Source organism: Hemicordylus capensis, chromosome 7 (genome assembly GCF_027244095.1).
Source record: "Hemicordylus capensis ecotype Gifberg chromosome 7, rHemCap1.1.pri, whole genome shotgun sequence".
In the NCBI taxonomy this organism is placed as follows: Eukaryota; Metazoa; Chordata; class Lepidosauria; order Squamata; family Cordylidae; genus Hemicordylus; species Hemicordylus capensis.
The window spans coordinates 25,503,540-25,517,383 of record NC_069663.1 but is presented as its reverse complement, the minus strand read 5'-3'; the positions used below and the strand labels follow the sequence as shown (position 1 = coordinate 25,517,383).

Sequence of the window (13,844 nt, the reverse complement as noted above, 5' to 3'; positions counted from 1 at the left end):
TCCCATTCATATGCAACCAGGGCAGACCCTGCTTAGCCAAGGGGACAAATCATGCTTGCTACCACAAGACCAACTCTCCTCTCCAGTTCCCTCGAAGGCGTGCACACGTCCCTGCGCTCACAACATTTTCGATGAAACACTCAGTTCATTTCAGATCCTGTTCAGGAAGGCCTCCATTCTGAATGCAGGTGTGCACGCACTGCCTTGAAACTCCTGCCCAGAACAAAACTAATTTTGTCACAGATGAAAACTCACACAGATGGGGGAAAAATTAGAGAGAACACTGCTTGGAACCCCTCTTTTCTCACAGCAAGGGTCATTGCCTGTGCATGACACACACACACACACACACACACCCCACTCACATCTTGCTAAAGGCTTTTCTCCACTTGCGGTATTCATTTTCCCATACTAACCTGCCTTGGCTTGGCTTCAGAAGCAGTGTGTTGGTACAATGACTGTAACAATGGGGTGTGTGTGTTAAAAAACAAACACCTGAAGAATGTTTAATAGAATCCATGCTCTCAACCCTGCTCTTATGCCTTAGCAACTGAGCACAAAACGGCAGCCCTTGATAAAACGGAAGATGGTGTCTCACCTCTTTCATCCCAGGATAAAAGTCCTCATCATGGCTGCAACAATCGTGCTTCCTTTGCAGTGCATCCTGTTGAACTCAGCGGGGGATACTTTCTCCCCCCAAAAAAGGCAAAATATGGGGGGCAGGGTGTTACCAGGGAGGGTCCTGTACCAGAAAACAGGGCCAGTTGGAGTGCGTGGCATCAGTCAAAGGACAGGACAGGTGCCTTCTAGAGACATCGCAAAAACCACAAGCTCCGCTCTGAGAGTCCTTGCTCTGTGGGGACCGTTGTTCTCAGGCCGAAGCCTGCACAAAGACCAGTGCTTTGTGGAAAGCTGTTGGGAAGCCATGATTTGAGGCCTGCGGAGTGTCCCCCCCTCCTTTCCCTGGGCATCTGGACCCCATCACGTGGCCCGCCAAGGACCCGAAGTGCCCGAGTCCCCCCTCTCCCTGGGAGGCAATCAAAATTAATTGTGGCCGACATTGGGAGTGGTGGATTACTGACATGCTGCCAGCAGGGTGGACATCTCCCCTAAAGTCACCTCAGCCATGTTGCCCCCTCCCCTTTCCTCCCCCCCACCCTGTCCGCCCTATGCCACACTCCTGGATTAGTCACTGAAATATAGACAGCTGACATCACCACCTCCCTTGCTTAAATCATCCACATTTGGGTGGCACCTACCTCTTCTTTTTCTCTCCCCCCTTTTCTTTCAATCCTTTGCCCCTTTGTTTTTCCCCCCATCGGCCTGTCCTCCGTGCCCCCTCTGAGGTCTGCGCCACGCAACGCCCAGGTGAGCTTCTCAGGTCTGCGTACCGGCTTTTCCTACCTTCTTCTTTTTTTCCCCCCTATCAGGAGATATATGATTATTTGCAACTGATCCAGCTTTAGAGGGGTTTAGCTCCCTTGATAAAATTATATCTAATGATTTAAAGTCCTTACGCTTGTAATGCAGCTTGGGGCGGCTTTATCGCGCTTAATTAAAAGTACTGCCAGGAGTTTGGAAGGGCCATTTTTTAAATTTCCTCCTCCTCTGGCTGATATGGGTTTTGTTTTGTTTTTTGGAAGGGGGAAACCAGTTCCATTTTATCTCTTGAGAGAGGAAGGAGTGGAACATGCGAAACCCAGCTCAGGTGCTGAAATGTTGGAAACTGGATGCAGTGAGGCATAATTCTGGCTATCAATAATACAAGAAAGACAAGGAGGCTTGATGAGGCTTTTTAGGGTAGTATTTTAAAACTCAAGAAGCAAAGGACTGGTGTATTTTGGTGGATAGAACATCACTCTGTTCTTCTGGCTATTGGAAAAAGAAAATGCACAACCTGAAACCAAGGACTGCTGTGGGCTAGAAAATATGCAAGGAAAATCATTCTTAAATTGATAATCAGACCTGGAAAGAATTTGCTAGGAGAGCTTCACTCCTTTCCTGCCCTCACCTTCCAAAGATGATGGAGCTAAAAATCTGCTTTTGGTACTGAGGCATTTTAAATACTTTTGCTGCTCTGCTTGTATCCCCTGGAGGAGTCTGGTATCTTTGGATGGCTCTTCCTTCCAAATGCAGTGACTCACCAAATGGTTGTGCTTAACTAAAAGGGGGAGGCTGAGATCCAAAGAGCTTTTTCGGTGTGCTTGCATGCACCTGGTGGGATTTTTAAAACTCCCTCTCAGTTTCCAAGGCTGTTGACTGTGTAGGATCTGAGGTTGCTGTCCAAGAATGCACATCTCAGAACTCTCATGGTGCTCAGTACTAGTTGTATGCTACTTTCAAATTTGGGTTTACAGCACCTGTTTTCCCTTAGATGGTTCCAATTCATGTCAATGGTGCTTGTGCAGGAGAACTTCTTGCCTGATCATTATAGTGCTTTAAACCCCTCCTGGATTATTCCTGGTGTGAAGTATAAAAATTGTTAGGCTGAAGCTCTTCCCTGTTGGCCAAAACATTTGTTGCTTTAACTACGTTTATTGCTGATAAAAAGGCAAAATTAACATTTGGCTGTGTGTGATGAAGAGTTCTGTGCAATTCCGACGTTTGTAATAATTATAGATATTTGTTCAGTGAAAGGTATTGTCTTAGTCTGTCTCTTTGGTTTTCCCCTGGTGCCCACCATTTAAATCTCATGTAATAAATTTATTCTCTGTGCCATTTTTTTTATTATAACTTGTTTTAGGCAGTCTAAAAAGAGGGCAACAGCAGTTTGCAAGTCCCAATGAATAGAGTTTGTATGTTCTCAAGTCTGGTATTTGGGGTCAGGAAAGAATTTAGATTCCACCTACCTTGTGGTTTTTCTCTCTTCCCTGGTAGAGTGTCGCTGGAAGGATTTTCTTTCCTGTAAGTCATGTGGATCTATTGCTGTGTAGGCCCCTCAGAGTCACACATCTGCCTTCTGATGGAGGCATTGCTTGACCTATAGATTGTATAGGCTGACCTATAGGCAGGACTGTTGGTGGGTGGCCCAACCTTTGGGATGCCCACTGGCTTCTTCCAACTCAGTTATTAAGATTTCCCAGTCGTGATACAAAAGTTTCAAGCTTTGCATGTTCAGGAAAATTCAAATGCTCTACAATAGTCTGCCCAGCCAGGCTGATATCGGCGCATCTTTGGCCTCAATGCACCTGCCTTTCAAGATGCCTTTGTGTGTTCCAGGGCCAGGTTAATGGGGGTCCTCAACCAAGTACCTTTGTGGTCCCCTTTAGCAGTGGCGGGAAGAGGGTGGGGAGACCATATTGGCAGCTACCATCTACCCCCCCCCCCACATAAGGAAATATTGCTAGAGCACTCAGAATTTATGCCACTGCTAAGGTAATCTCCATGAAGATTTGAGGGAGGCTTACAGAGTTGCAGAAGCAACTCGGAGTGCTTCTCTCTGGCCACACCAGAAGCCATCATGTTTTTTTGCCAGTGGGGCCAGCCATAGGCTCTTTGATGGCCCTGCATGCTTGGCCAGTAACCAAGCTGGTTGATCCCTGACTCCAGTCCTGCATGTCCCTTGCTTGAGTTAAGCAAATGGAGATAGGATAGAATACTAGCATTACTACATAACTTCACTTTTGATTGATTGATTGATTGATGAAGTGCCGTCAAGTTGATGTTGACTCTTAACGACCACATAGATAGATTCTCTCCAGGGTGATCTGTCTTCAACTTGGCCTTTAAGGTCTCTCAGTGGTGCCTTCATGGCTGTCGTCATCAAGTCCATCCACCTTGCTGCTGGCTGTCCTCTTCTTCTCTTTCCTTCAACTTTTCCCAACATTATGGACTTCTCAAGGGAGTTGGGTCTTTGCATAATGTGTAGAAAACCTAAACTGGCTTAACTGTCATGGCTCTCTTCAAGGAACTCTGGGAACTGTAAGGGTACCAAGAATGATCTGGTAGAGATTTCCTGGCTGCCTGGATGAACTATAATTTCCAGGCTTCTTCAGGGTTGTGTGTGAGTGTATAAAAGAGAGAAAGCAGTATACAGTTTGTAGCCTAGATCATCAATGGCGTGCAATGCCTACAGGAATAGGGAACTGGAAAATAGTTTGCTATTGTTCATAAATAAAATTTATTGTTCATAAAATAAAGGGAAGAGAGCTGGTCTTGTGGTAGCAAGCATGACTCGTCCCCTTAAGCTAAGCAGGGTCCACCCTGGTTGCATACAAAAGGGAGACTAGAAGTGTGAGCACTGTAAGATCTTCCCCTCAGGGGATAGAGCCATTCTGGGAAGAGCATCTAGGTTCCAAGTCCCCTCCCTGGCAGCATCTCCAAGAAAGGGCTGAGAGAGACTCCTGCCTGCAACCTTGGAGAAGCCGCTGCCAGTCTGTGTAGACAATACTGAGCGAGATGGACCAAGGGTCTAACTCAGTATATGGCCGCTTCCTATGTTCCTAAGTTCCTATAACGAGCCCTATTCAGACATAGTACTCAATACACACAATCTGTGTACAGTGAGCATACATTCAGATCTGTATGCATATACAGGTATTCACACATGTTCAATGCACATTCAAGACTACAGTTCCCATCTTACCCTGCATTTGAGGAATTTGTATACATGTACAATAATTCAGTCAAAAACATGTACATATGTATGGACACCTGTATGCACGTACAACATAATGTCTGAACTGAATTCATACCTTATTGCTATGGATGGTATCTTCTGCCCCCCCACCCGGTCATTCTTGTTCACATAGGCTCTGCCCTATTCAGGGGCAGTCTACCTCTGAATACCAGATGTCTCGGACAATGGGGAGGACTCTTGCCTCCGTGCCTGTGCCTCAGAGGCTTGGCCACTGTTGGAAACAGGATGCTAGGCTTGATGGGTTCACCTTGGTCTGATTCAGCAGGGCACTTAGGTGGACACAGAACAGCAAGGACAGTGTGAACCCTACTCTTAAGAGCCTTTTCTAATAACTCAGATGGACATAACTTGTCCGATATGAACATTCAATTCTTAACCCAGGGAGATGCACATCATCTGTACCTGGCCCATCACAGCAACAACCTCCTGATACCACAAGCTGGTGGTCCTGCCATGGAACCTGTTGCTTTTCTAAAGCAAAAGCAGCAGCAGCAGCAGCTGCAGCAGCGGAGGAATGCTAGCCTAGGCACTTCTTTTTTCAATTACGTAAAGGAAAACAGGGTAAAATTAATGCGGGCAGCTGGTGGGTCAGGCCTGGTTAATAATGCTGCAATCAGGGAATAGGCCTGCCCTCTTCTCCCCTCTTCTGCCTGCCCCCACCCCCCACTTCATGCCATCTGTTAGGGCTGTGCTTATCCTTAGATTGTAAGTTCCTTGGGGGCAGGGACTGCCTTTTGCTTCAAGGGATCTGCCCCCAATTACGTCGGGCTCATTGGGGAAACTGGCTGCTGACATTTGCAAGGGAGAAGGGTTTTTTTGTTTTTGTTTGTTTTTGGTTTTTTTATATTTTTATACTGCCCAAAACATACATCTCCATAATGTTCCAGATGGAATAGGGAATGTGAATTTCAAACATTTGTCCTTTTCCAAAGAGATGTTAAATACAAGAGCAGGGGATCCAGAGAGTGTCTGGGTCTTGAGATTCCACTGTTTCCAATGACATTGGGATGATAGGATGCAGTACCCCTTTCTCCCAAATTCTTCCTTTCATCAGTTTGGCCTCTCCACATGCATATGCACAGACAAGACAACTTCAGGGCTTTCATGATCTTTCCTTTCTTAGCCACAGCCAATCTTGGAAGGAAAATTACAAAAAATCAAATCAGATCCTTCTGCAAAGTGAATTCAAAGGGGTGGCAGGGGGGGAGGAAAAATCCTATTTCTGCCAGGGAGCAGTCGCGAAATGAATCCAACGCTTCCTTGAACTTCTTTCCGATTCTAAGCTCCTTAAGAGAGTAATTTCAAGAGAGCTATCCAAGAGCTCTTGAGTGAAATTTTGGGTCCTTTGCGTACTCTTTAATGGCATGTTGCAAATGTCCTTAATCTCCTCTCATTTAGCGGCTGCAGATGCTCCTCGGTTTTTCAAATAGCAGTGATAGTTGTGTTATATGTAAAGCAAAAAATTCTAAGTACAGAGGGGAGAGAGGAAAAGGGATTGAAAAAATGGCTGCACATCTGAATTAAAGTTGAGTTTTCAAATTCTGTTGGCTTCATTTGTTTCTGAGTTTTTAAAAGTTGAGACAGAACTCTTCCAAAGATACGTTTGTTTCTTTATGAAGAACAACAACAACAAACAAACAAACAAAGGCAATATGGTTGCCAAGCTAAAGGAAATCATTCTTTGAACATATAAAAGGGGGATTTTAAAGTCCTTTAAAAGACCCCCTTTAAAAAATCCTAATTCTGGTTTTTAAAAGTGGCACGTGGGGGGAGTGTTCTTTCTTAAAAACAGGGTAAAGTGTGTCGTCGAGTCGGTGTTGACTCCTGGAGACCACAGAGTCCTGTGGTTGTCTTTTGGTAGAATACAGGAGGGGTTTACCATTGCCTCCTCCCACACACTATGAGATGAGGCCTTTCAGCATCTTCCTATATCGCTGCTGCTCAATATAGTACCAGCGGGGATTTGAACTGGCAACTTTCTGCTTGTTAGTCAAGCATTTCCTCACTGCGCCATTAGGGGGTTTAAAGTAGAAAAGGTACTTTGTGATGTCCTGACATTGGGAAAATCCTCTTTTATTCCATTCTTTCTACCACTATACTTTATATATTAATATCCTTTTAAAGAAGAATGTAGATGTCAACTACGTTTTAAAAATACAATCCATGCACTTTACTCGGGTTATAAAGCCTGACAGGTTTTTTTTTGCCAAGACTACATTTTGGCCTTATCAAATACTTGTTTAAAGTCTTAAAATTAAAATCAATTAAAAGTATTAAATTAAAATCTTAATTGCAAAAAAGTTACTTTTGCTTCCTGGTTTTAAACATGCTGACTCAAAAGACAGAAGTTCCATTAATTTCAGTAGCTTCTACTTCTATCTGAATTTTCATTCTTAAACAGAAGATAACTATTCTCTTCTGCTTCTATTTGAATTTCAGTTGCTTCTACTTCTATTTCAATTTAAAAGCCACATTCACATTGACTTCACAACTGTAGGGCACGATCCGGCTAAAGTTGGAGCATGACATTTAAACAATTTCCGTGGAAAAATTAATCATATGCTTACATTTGACACCCCTTTTTAATTTTTATTTGCTCCTTGCGTGCGCACACACACACAGAGCTCTGCTAATGATGACACTGCATGCATCTGAGGAAAAGGACTATAGTCCACAGTAACTTATGTTGCAATACATGTGTTAGTCTTTAAGATTATTTGTTGTTTTTACAGTTACAGATGAAAACAACCATTCTTCTCCCACTCTTGAAATCTACACCCATACATTGCTAGTATATATTTCTTCTAACAAACGTGCATCTGATTTAAAAACATTCCAATTTAACATGAGCTTTTAAAACCCAATACTTTTGTTTTAAGTATTTTAAGATATTTTATCTTGCCCCCTTTTTGTTCCCTTTTTAAGACCAAAAAAAGTGTAACTGTCCAATGGAGCCTGAAAACTTACATATTCCACACAAACTTAAGTTCGCTCAACAAAATATTAGTTAAAGTTTGCAACGACTACCTGCTTTATTTCCTGCTTTTGAGAAACCCAGTTTTTAAGAATGGGGTATTTTTCTTATCTACAAAGATATATATTATCTGAATGCAACATGGTGGCTGCATTTCATGAAGGTAATTATTGGTTCTGCGAAAGAGGGAGAGGCTGGTTTCTTATGGCTTTGAACGTTCATCGGCCTGTTTCATCACATAAGGTGGGTTGGGTATTTATACCCTTACATGGAGGTAGATGGGGTAATAAACCAGGACCCACAGTTCCCTATGTGCAGCCGTGTGTCATGCATGTGCTATGGCTCACTATGTAAGAAATGGGACTTCCAAACCTGCCAAGTGGACAGGTGGTGAGGCCAGCATTGATGGCACCAGAACTTAGGACCTTTGTCAATCCATCTGCTCCCTCAGATAGCTGGCTGCAAATGCTGAGCATGTCGACTGTTTATTTGGGAGGTGCATGTACATATGGATCTGACCCACCTGCCTGCACTTTGGACACCGCCTCAGATGTTGGGGACAGGCAGGTTTACTTTTGTGTACAGGAGAACATTGTATATAAACCTGCTTTTGTACACGGACCACTTTGTTAGAGGAGATTAATACAAGATTCGTAGCCACTGCAGAACAGCCGCTAAACAGCAAAGGAGACGGTATCTTTAACTCTGCTGATTACTGTTCAAAGTTGTAGAAGCCAGGTTCTAACTTATGCAGAACTCTTTTTCCAAGTGGTCAAAGCAAAGATCAGGAACAAAAGCTGAGGTTATATTCCCAGGCTGATGTTCACCTGGAAAGTAGAATGGCCTTTAAAAGGAGGCTCAGGAGAGTTTGAACAGCAGTGGCAACCTTTCTTGGCTGGCTCAGTATGGTGCCGTTCATGGGAGGTCCAAATTCTAGGCGGCAGGAAAAGCCCTTCTCTTTTGTTGAGGGATCATCAGGAGCTCTCTGTCACCTCCTTTGGTTCTGGTTGTCCCTTCTGAGACCAAAGTTTTTGGGAATGAAAAGGCCTCTTGATTGTGCAGGTGCTGCTCATTCCAAATACGAGGCACCATCAAAATATTTGCTGGACCACTGCAACACCATGAAAGTTTTGCTTTTTGAAAGGTAGGTCTTGGAAAGGGGAAAAAAAGAAAAGAACTAGAGGAGAAAAAGTGATTAAAAGAGCAACGGTTAAAAAAATCCTCTCCTTTGCACATACATGCACACAATGTCAATTTCCAACAAACCACTAAAGGCCATTGAGGACTCTGCCTTAGAAAAATCTACCGGTGCAAACCATTTGTCGGCCCGCTTGCAAACACAAGCACCAAAGCCAACCAGGCAGATTCAACTGCCTCTGAAGAGAACCCAACCAAGCCATCCCTCCCCTGTTTGTTAATCTACAAGAGTGTTGCTATAATACCAATCATGTGAGAACCTTGAAGCAGATCTAAGAATGGACCCTGTACACAGCGCACCAAATTCTGTTTGAGGAAACCCTCCCCCACCGCTACCAGTGCTGCCACCACCACCGCCCCCCCCCCTTTCTCCAGGGCTTAAGAGGAGAAAATCCCAAACCTTTGGATCTAAATGCCCAGAGAAGTCCTGGGCTGCAGAATCTCTTACCCAGCTCTAAATCTCTTTTCAATTCAGGTTAAGCTTCTCTTTTTATTACAGATTATAGGGATCTCCCACTGTATCACTTCTGGGTTATCCTTTTAACACATTTTGCTCTTTCTAGCTGGGGTTATTTTTTGTGGTTTCGTGGGGTTGGGAAGGAGCTGCCCTTGGTTTTCCTCGGTTGATCCATTCCCCAGACCAAATCTCTGTTATGCTTCCTTGCAGAGGAACTTGGCGGTTCTCAAACTGGACACCTCGGGACTGGGACTGCTCTAGAAAGAAGGTAAGAATGCTTCACAAAAAGAAAAAAAAACACGTGTGTGGGTGTGTAAGTGGGAGAAAAGGTAGGACGTTATGCCACTTCTGTAGGGGTTCTTTGGATGGTCATGTAGGTCCTTCTAAATTAAGAAACGAAGTGAGTGAAATTACATTTTTGATTGGCCCAACGTGAGTTGATATAGGACTATATCCTACAAGGAGGCTTCAGTCATTTACAATCTGTATATCCACCTGAATTTTTGCATCCTTCCTATTCCACCTGATAAAGAATTCCGTGTAACCTAGAAGCTGGCCCATTCTCCCATCATCCTATTTTGGTCTTTTAAAACAATAGGTTTTCCTACATTGGGCTTCTTCCATAGAAATCTCTGATCAACCACTGCAGCCAAAATTCTAGGCATTCCGGTAAATGGTGTACAGCTACGGCAGCAGTTCCTTCCCACTGTTAAGAAAGCATCTGCGTAACACTTGGGAAAGAAACGTACTGTACTTGAGTATATTCAGTGAAGGCAAGTAGCAAAAAAACAAAAAAGGAGGGAGATAAAACCAGGTTGAGTGAATCATGACTAAGCCCCATGGAAATGAATATGAATATTAATAAATTTGTCATCTCTAACTTGTCTAATTTATTTCAGTTGTGCTTAGACGTGACTAACTTAGCCTGGATTTCTGCTCATGGTTGTGGAATAACATGGTTACCCTATATTACTTTTTAGAAAAAGGTGCATCATGTAGATTTTTAAAATCTCAGATGTTATTCTTGTTTTTTACACCGCCCTGAGTCTGTGGATTGGACAGTATATTAAATTTAATTATTTATTAAAATTTTCTCATATACCGCCTCCTCCAAAATTAATTAAATCTCTACATAAACAAACAAACAAATAAATAAATAATTGTTCTTTTCTGACTTGTATTTCATAGCATGGAAAGATGTCATGAACATTTTATTTTCCTTGTTCTGTATTCTGAAAAATATTAATAAGAAGAAAATGTAAAACTAATCTGTGATCCTTGAAAAACTGCCTTTGACTAAACTGCTGCTCTGTGTGTAGTCCACCCAACACACCTCTCCGGCTTTGATACTAGCATTTTGATAATTTAGAAGAGACCCTAAGGAAACTCACATTTTACATCTTATCTTGTACATGTGCTATCACCACAGTTTTGTAAACTTTGATGACAGCAACATTTACAAGATAAGATGTGAGCATCCTTAGGGTCAAACTAGATGTGACGCATCATCACATTTCCATCCAGGACCAGTTTTAGGGGTCAGCATTGCTGGGCAGTAGGGCTCTTAGAAAGGTCCCTTGCTGATCCCTATCCCTGCCCTCCAATCACTCTGTGCCTTTGAGTAGTAGAGCAACTCTATTGGGGTTTACCCAGGTAGAAGGGGGCCCATGGAGGGCCGTTTGCCAAGGTCTTTAATAAACTTTGAGACAGCCATGTGAGAGAGAGAGAGAGAGAGAGAGAGAGAAGGTTAAATAGCAGCCCGTGGAGGGTTCCCCAATCTGAACTGCAGTGTAAGGTGGGTTAACCCCTTCCCCCCTGACATTTTTCATCAACCACACACACACACACACACACACCTGCTCTTTGTCCTGTTGGGAAGCTGCTATTTGCAACATATATATTTCTTTCTCTTGCAACAAATGATGTGTGTGTGTTGTGTGTGAGTTTTTGTTGGGGAAAACATTGCAGGTGGAAGGATTAGTTAGCTTGAAGTTATGGGATGTGGAGTTTTGATACTTATTTTCTGCAAACATGCTGTGAAATCTGTTTTATATTACTTAAAATACATGACAATAAATACATATACCGCCTCCTCCAAGAAAAGCAGATAAATGTCTGCTTTTTAAAAAAGGCATTAAAAGCAAAAGATTCAACTAACGGTGCCATCCTATGCATGTCTACTTGGAAGAAAGTTCTACTGAGTTCAGTGAAGCTTACTCTCAAGAAAGTTTGGATGGGATTGGAGCCTCAGTAGTAGTCAAGATATTAGCATTATTTTAACCTCATTTTAAAAATTTAAAGATGGCAGTACTTACCATGTATCTGATTTTGAAGGATGCTATGCTTCTGCCTTTAGAATTTTACATAAGACTTTAGAAGTCTTGTGTCACTTTAAGTTGTTTTCAGCTTTTGCTATTATTAACAACATTTTTAAAAAACCCAATGTTTTGAAACTGATTTTAAGCATTTGAGGACTGTGGAGGAACTTGGAAGGTTTTGTTTTTTCACAAAAGGAAAAACCTGTAAACTATGTATACATTTTCTTAGTGTATGTGTTATTATATATGATTTTACAGGGGAATTGTCTTGATCTGATCAGTATAAAAGCAGCCCACACAAACAATCCAAAGCTTTTTGTTTGCCTGCTTTGTTGCTTTTGTTTTAAGGGATTCTCATTCCATACTTGCTGCCAGTGTATAAACCTATAATCCCAGACACTGCAAAGAGATGACAGTATTTTAAATGGGAAAATATCTGGGGCAAAACAACATCTGCCCACTCAAAACCTCTCTGGTCTTGCATACTTCACTAAGCCCAAAGAGAGGTTTATCAGTTTCCTTACATTAAGCAGCTCATCCATTTCAGTGTCTAATATTTCAAGCATTGGTACACTGTTATTATTCCCCCCAGCAATAAGATGTTCTAATTGTTTTCCAAAAATAATAATAATAATAGCAAAATCAACTTAAGTTCCCATTTGGGAAAAAGACAGCACACGCACACTCACACACACACACACACACCCATGTGTAAATGTTTTTTCAAAATTTTCCAACACATACATGCACAATTATTCAACAAATACGGTACATGTAAAAAAAAGCAACACCAAAAAAGGAAGCGACTACGAATAATGAGAATAAATGAAAATAATCCAAAGTTTGTTTGATCAAATCCTCTCTAATTCTAGAAAGAGTACAGTATTGGAAAATTATCTGTGAAACCCTGCAAAGTGGCATCTTATCTGTGAGGTATTCTGTCAAAACCATCAGTGATGTTCCTGTGAACAAAAATAAAAAACGATGTTAATGGTTTAAAGCTAATTAGGGGAAATGTCATTTCTGTAGCTTAAATATTAATACAACCAGTTGAAAGAGAGCCGTTTTTAAGGGACCCTTCACAATTCTGAAACGACCTTTACAAGGAACAAGATGCCAATTTTCCTGTTGAACAAAAAAAAAATCCAATTAAAATAGTAATGTCTTGTCAAATTTTGTTGACTTAATTATCACAATATACAAAGTGAAAGGGACTTTGGCAGGGGTCCAAAGAGTTCCATAATAATTGATGATAATTCTCAAATCATTTAAGTGTTCAAAGCACTTCATATATAATATCTGGAAATGGCTTGACTAGCAAGCCAGAGGTTGCCAGTTCGAATCCCTGCTGCTATGTTTCCAAGACCATGGAAAACACCTATATCGGGCAGCAGCGATATAGGAAGATGCTGAAAGGCATCATTTCATACTGTGCGGGAGGAGGCAATGGTCAGCCCCTCCTGTATTCTACCAAAGACAACCACAGGGCTCTGTGGGCGCCAGGAGTCGACACCGACTCAACGGCACACTTTACATTTAATCCTTAATTTAAAAAAATATATATCTTGTGAGACAGGGGTTCCCAAACTAGGGTCTTCAGATGATGTTGGTCTACAAGGTATGCACTTTATACCACCCATGCTTTAAAGGTGACTGAGGTAGCCTTAAGCCCAACGCCCCTCCCCAAATGTTGCTTTAAATCTTGCTTGAAGATGGCTTTGAGAGTGGTTTGGATAACTTCATGGAGGAGAGGTCTATCATTGGCTACTAGTCCGAGGGCTAAAGGCAGGACGCCTCTGAGTCCCAGTTGCGGGGGGAGTAACAGCAGGAGAGAGGGCATGCCCTCAACTCCTGCCTGTGGCTTCCAGCGGCATCTGGTGGGCCACTGTGTGAAACAGGATGCTGGACTAGATGGGCCTCCTTGGGCCTGATCCAGCAGGGCTGTCCGTATGTTCTTATGTTCCAGTCACATCTAATTCAGCCTTCAGCCCTTCTGCTTCACTAGAGACCTCCATGGGACTGTAGTTCAGTGGCAGATAATCTGCTTTGCATAGACAAGGAGGTCTCATGTTCGATTCATGGCAGCATCTCCAAGTAGGGCTGGCAAAGACTCCTTGGAGAGCTGCTGCTAGTCAGTGCAGAGCCAGGGATTCTTAACAACGTTAGGTCCCCAGATGTTATTGGACTTCAACTCCCATAATCCCCCACCAAAGGCCACTGGGGCTGGGGATTATGGGAGTTGAAGTCCAATAACATCTG

At 42.6% G+C, this 13,844-nt stretch overlaps 2 protein-coding genes across 4 annotated transcripts in view; one reads left to right on the top strand and one right to left on the bottom strand.

Annotated features, from left to right (window-relative positions):
* Positions 1-13,844, top strand: part of LOC128332608 (homeobox protein otx5) — a 42,681-nt gene that overhangs the window by 15,926 nt on the left and 12,911 nt on the right. For both annotated transcript variants that reach the window (XM_053267096.1, XM_053267095.1), the window contains one exon: positions 9,478-9,535. The gene's annotated coding sequence lies outside the window, so the exon portion shown is untranslated. The remainder of the gene's footprint in view (positions 1-9,477; positions 9,536-13,844) is intronic.
* Positions 12,376-13,844, bottom strand: part of LOC128332614 (uncharacterized) — a 48,449-nt gene continuing 46,980 nt past the window's right edge. For both annotated transcript variants that reach the window (XR_008310700.1, XM_053267112.1), the window contains exon 6: positions 12,376-12,710. Coding sequence is in view for 1 of the 2 variants with exons in the window: in XM_053267112.1 (XP_053123087.1) it covers positions 12,603-12,710 (108 nt within the window). In the remaining variant the exon portion in view is untranslated. The remainder of the gene's footprint in view (positions 12,711-13,844) is intronic.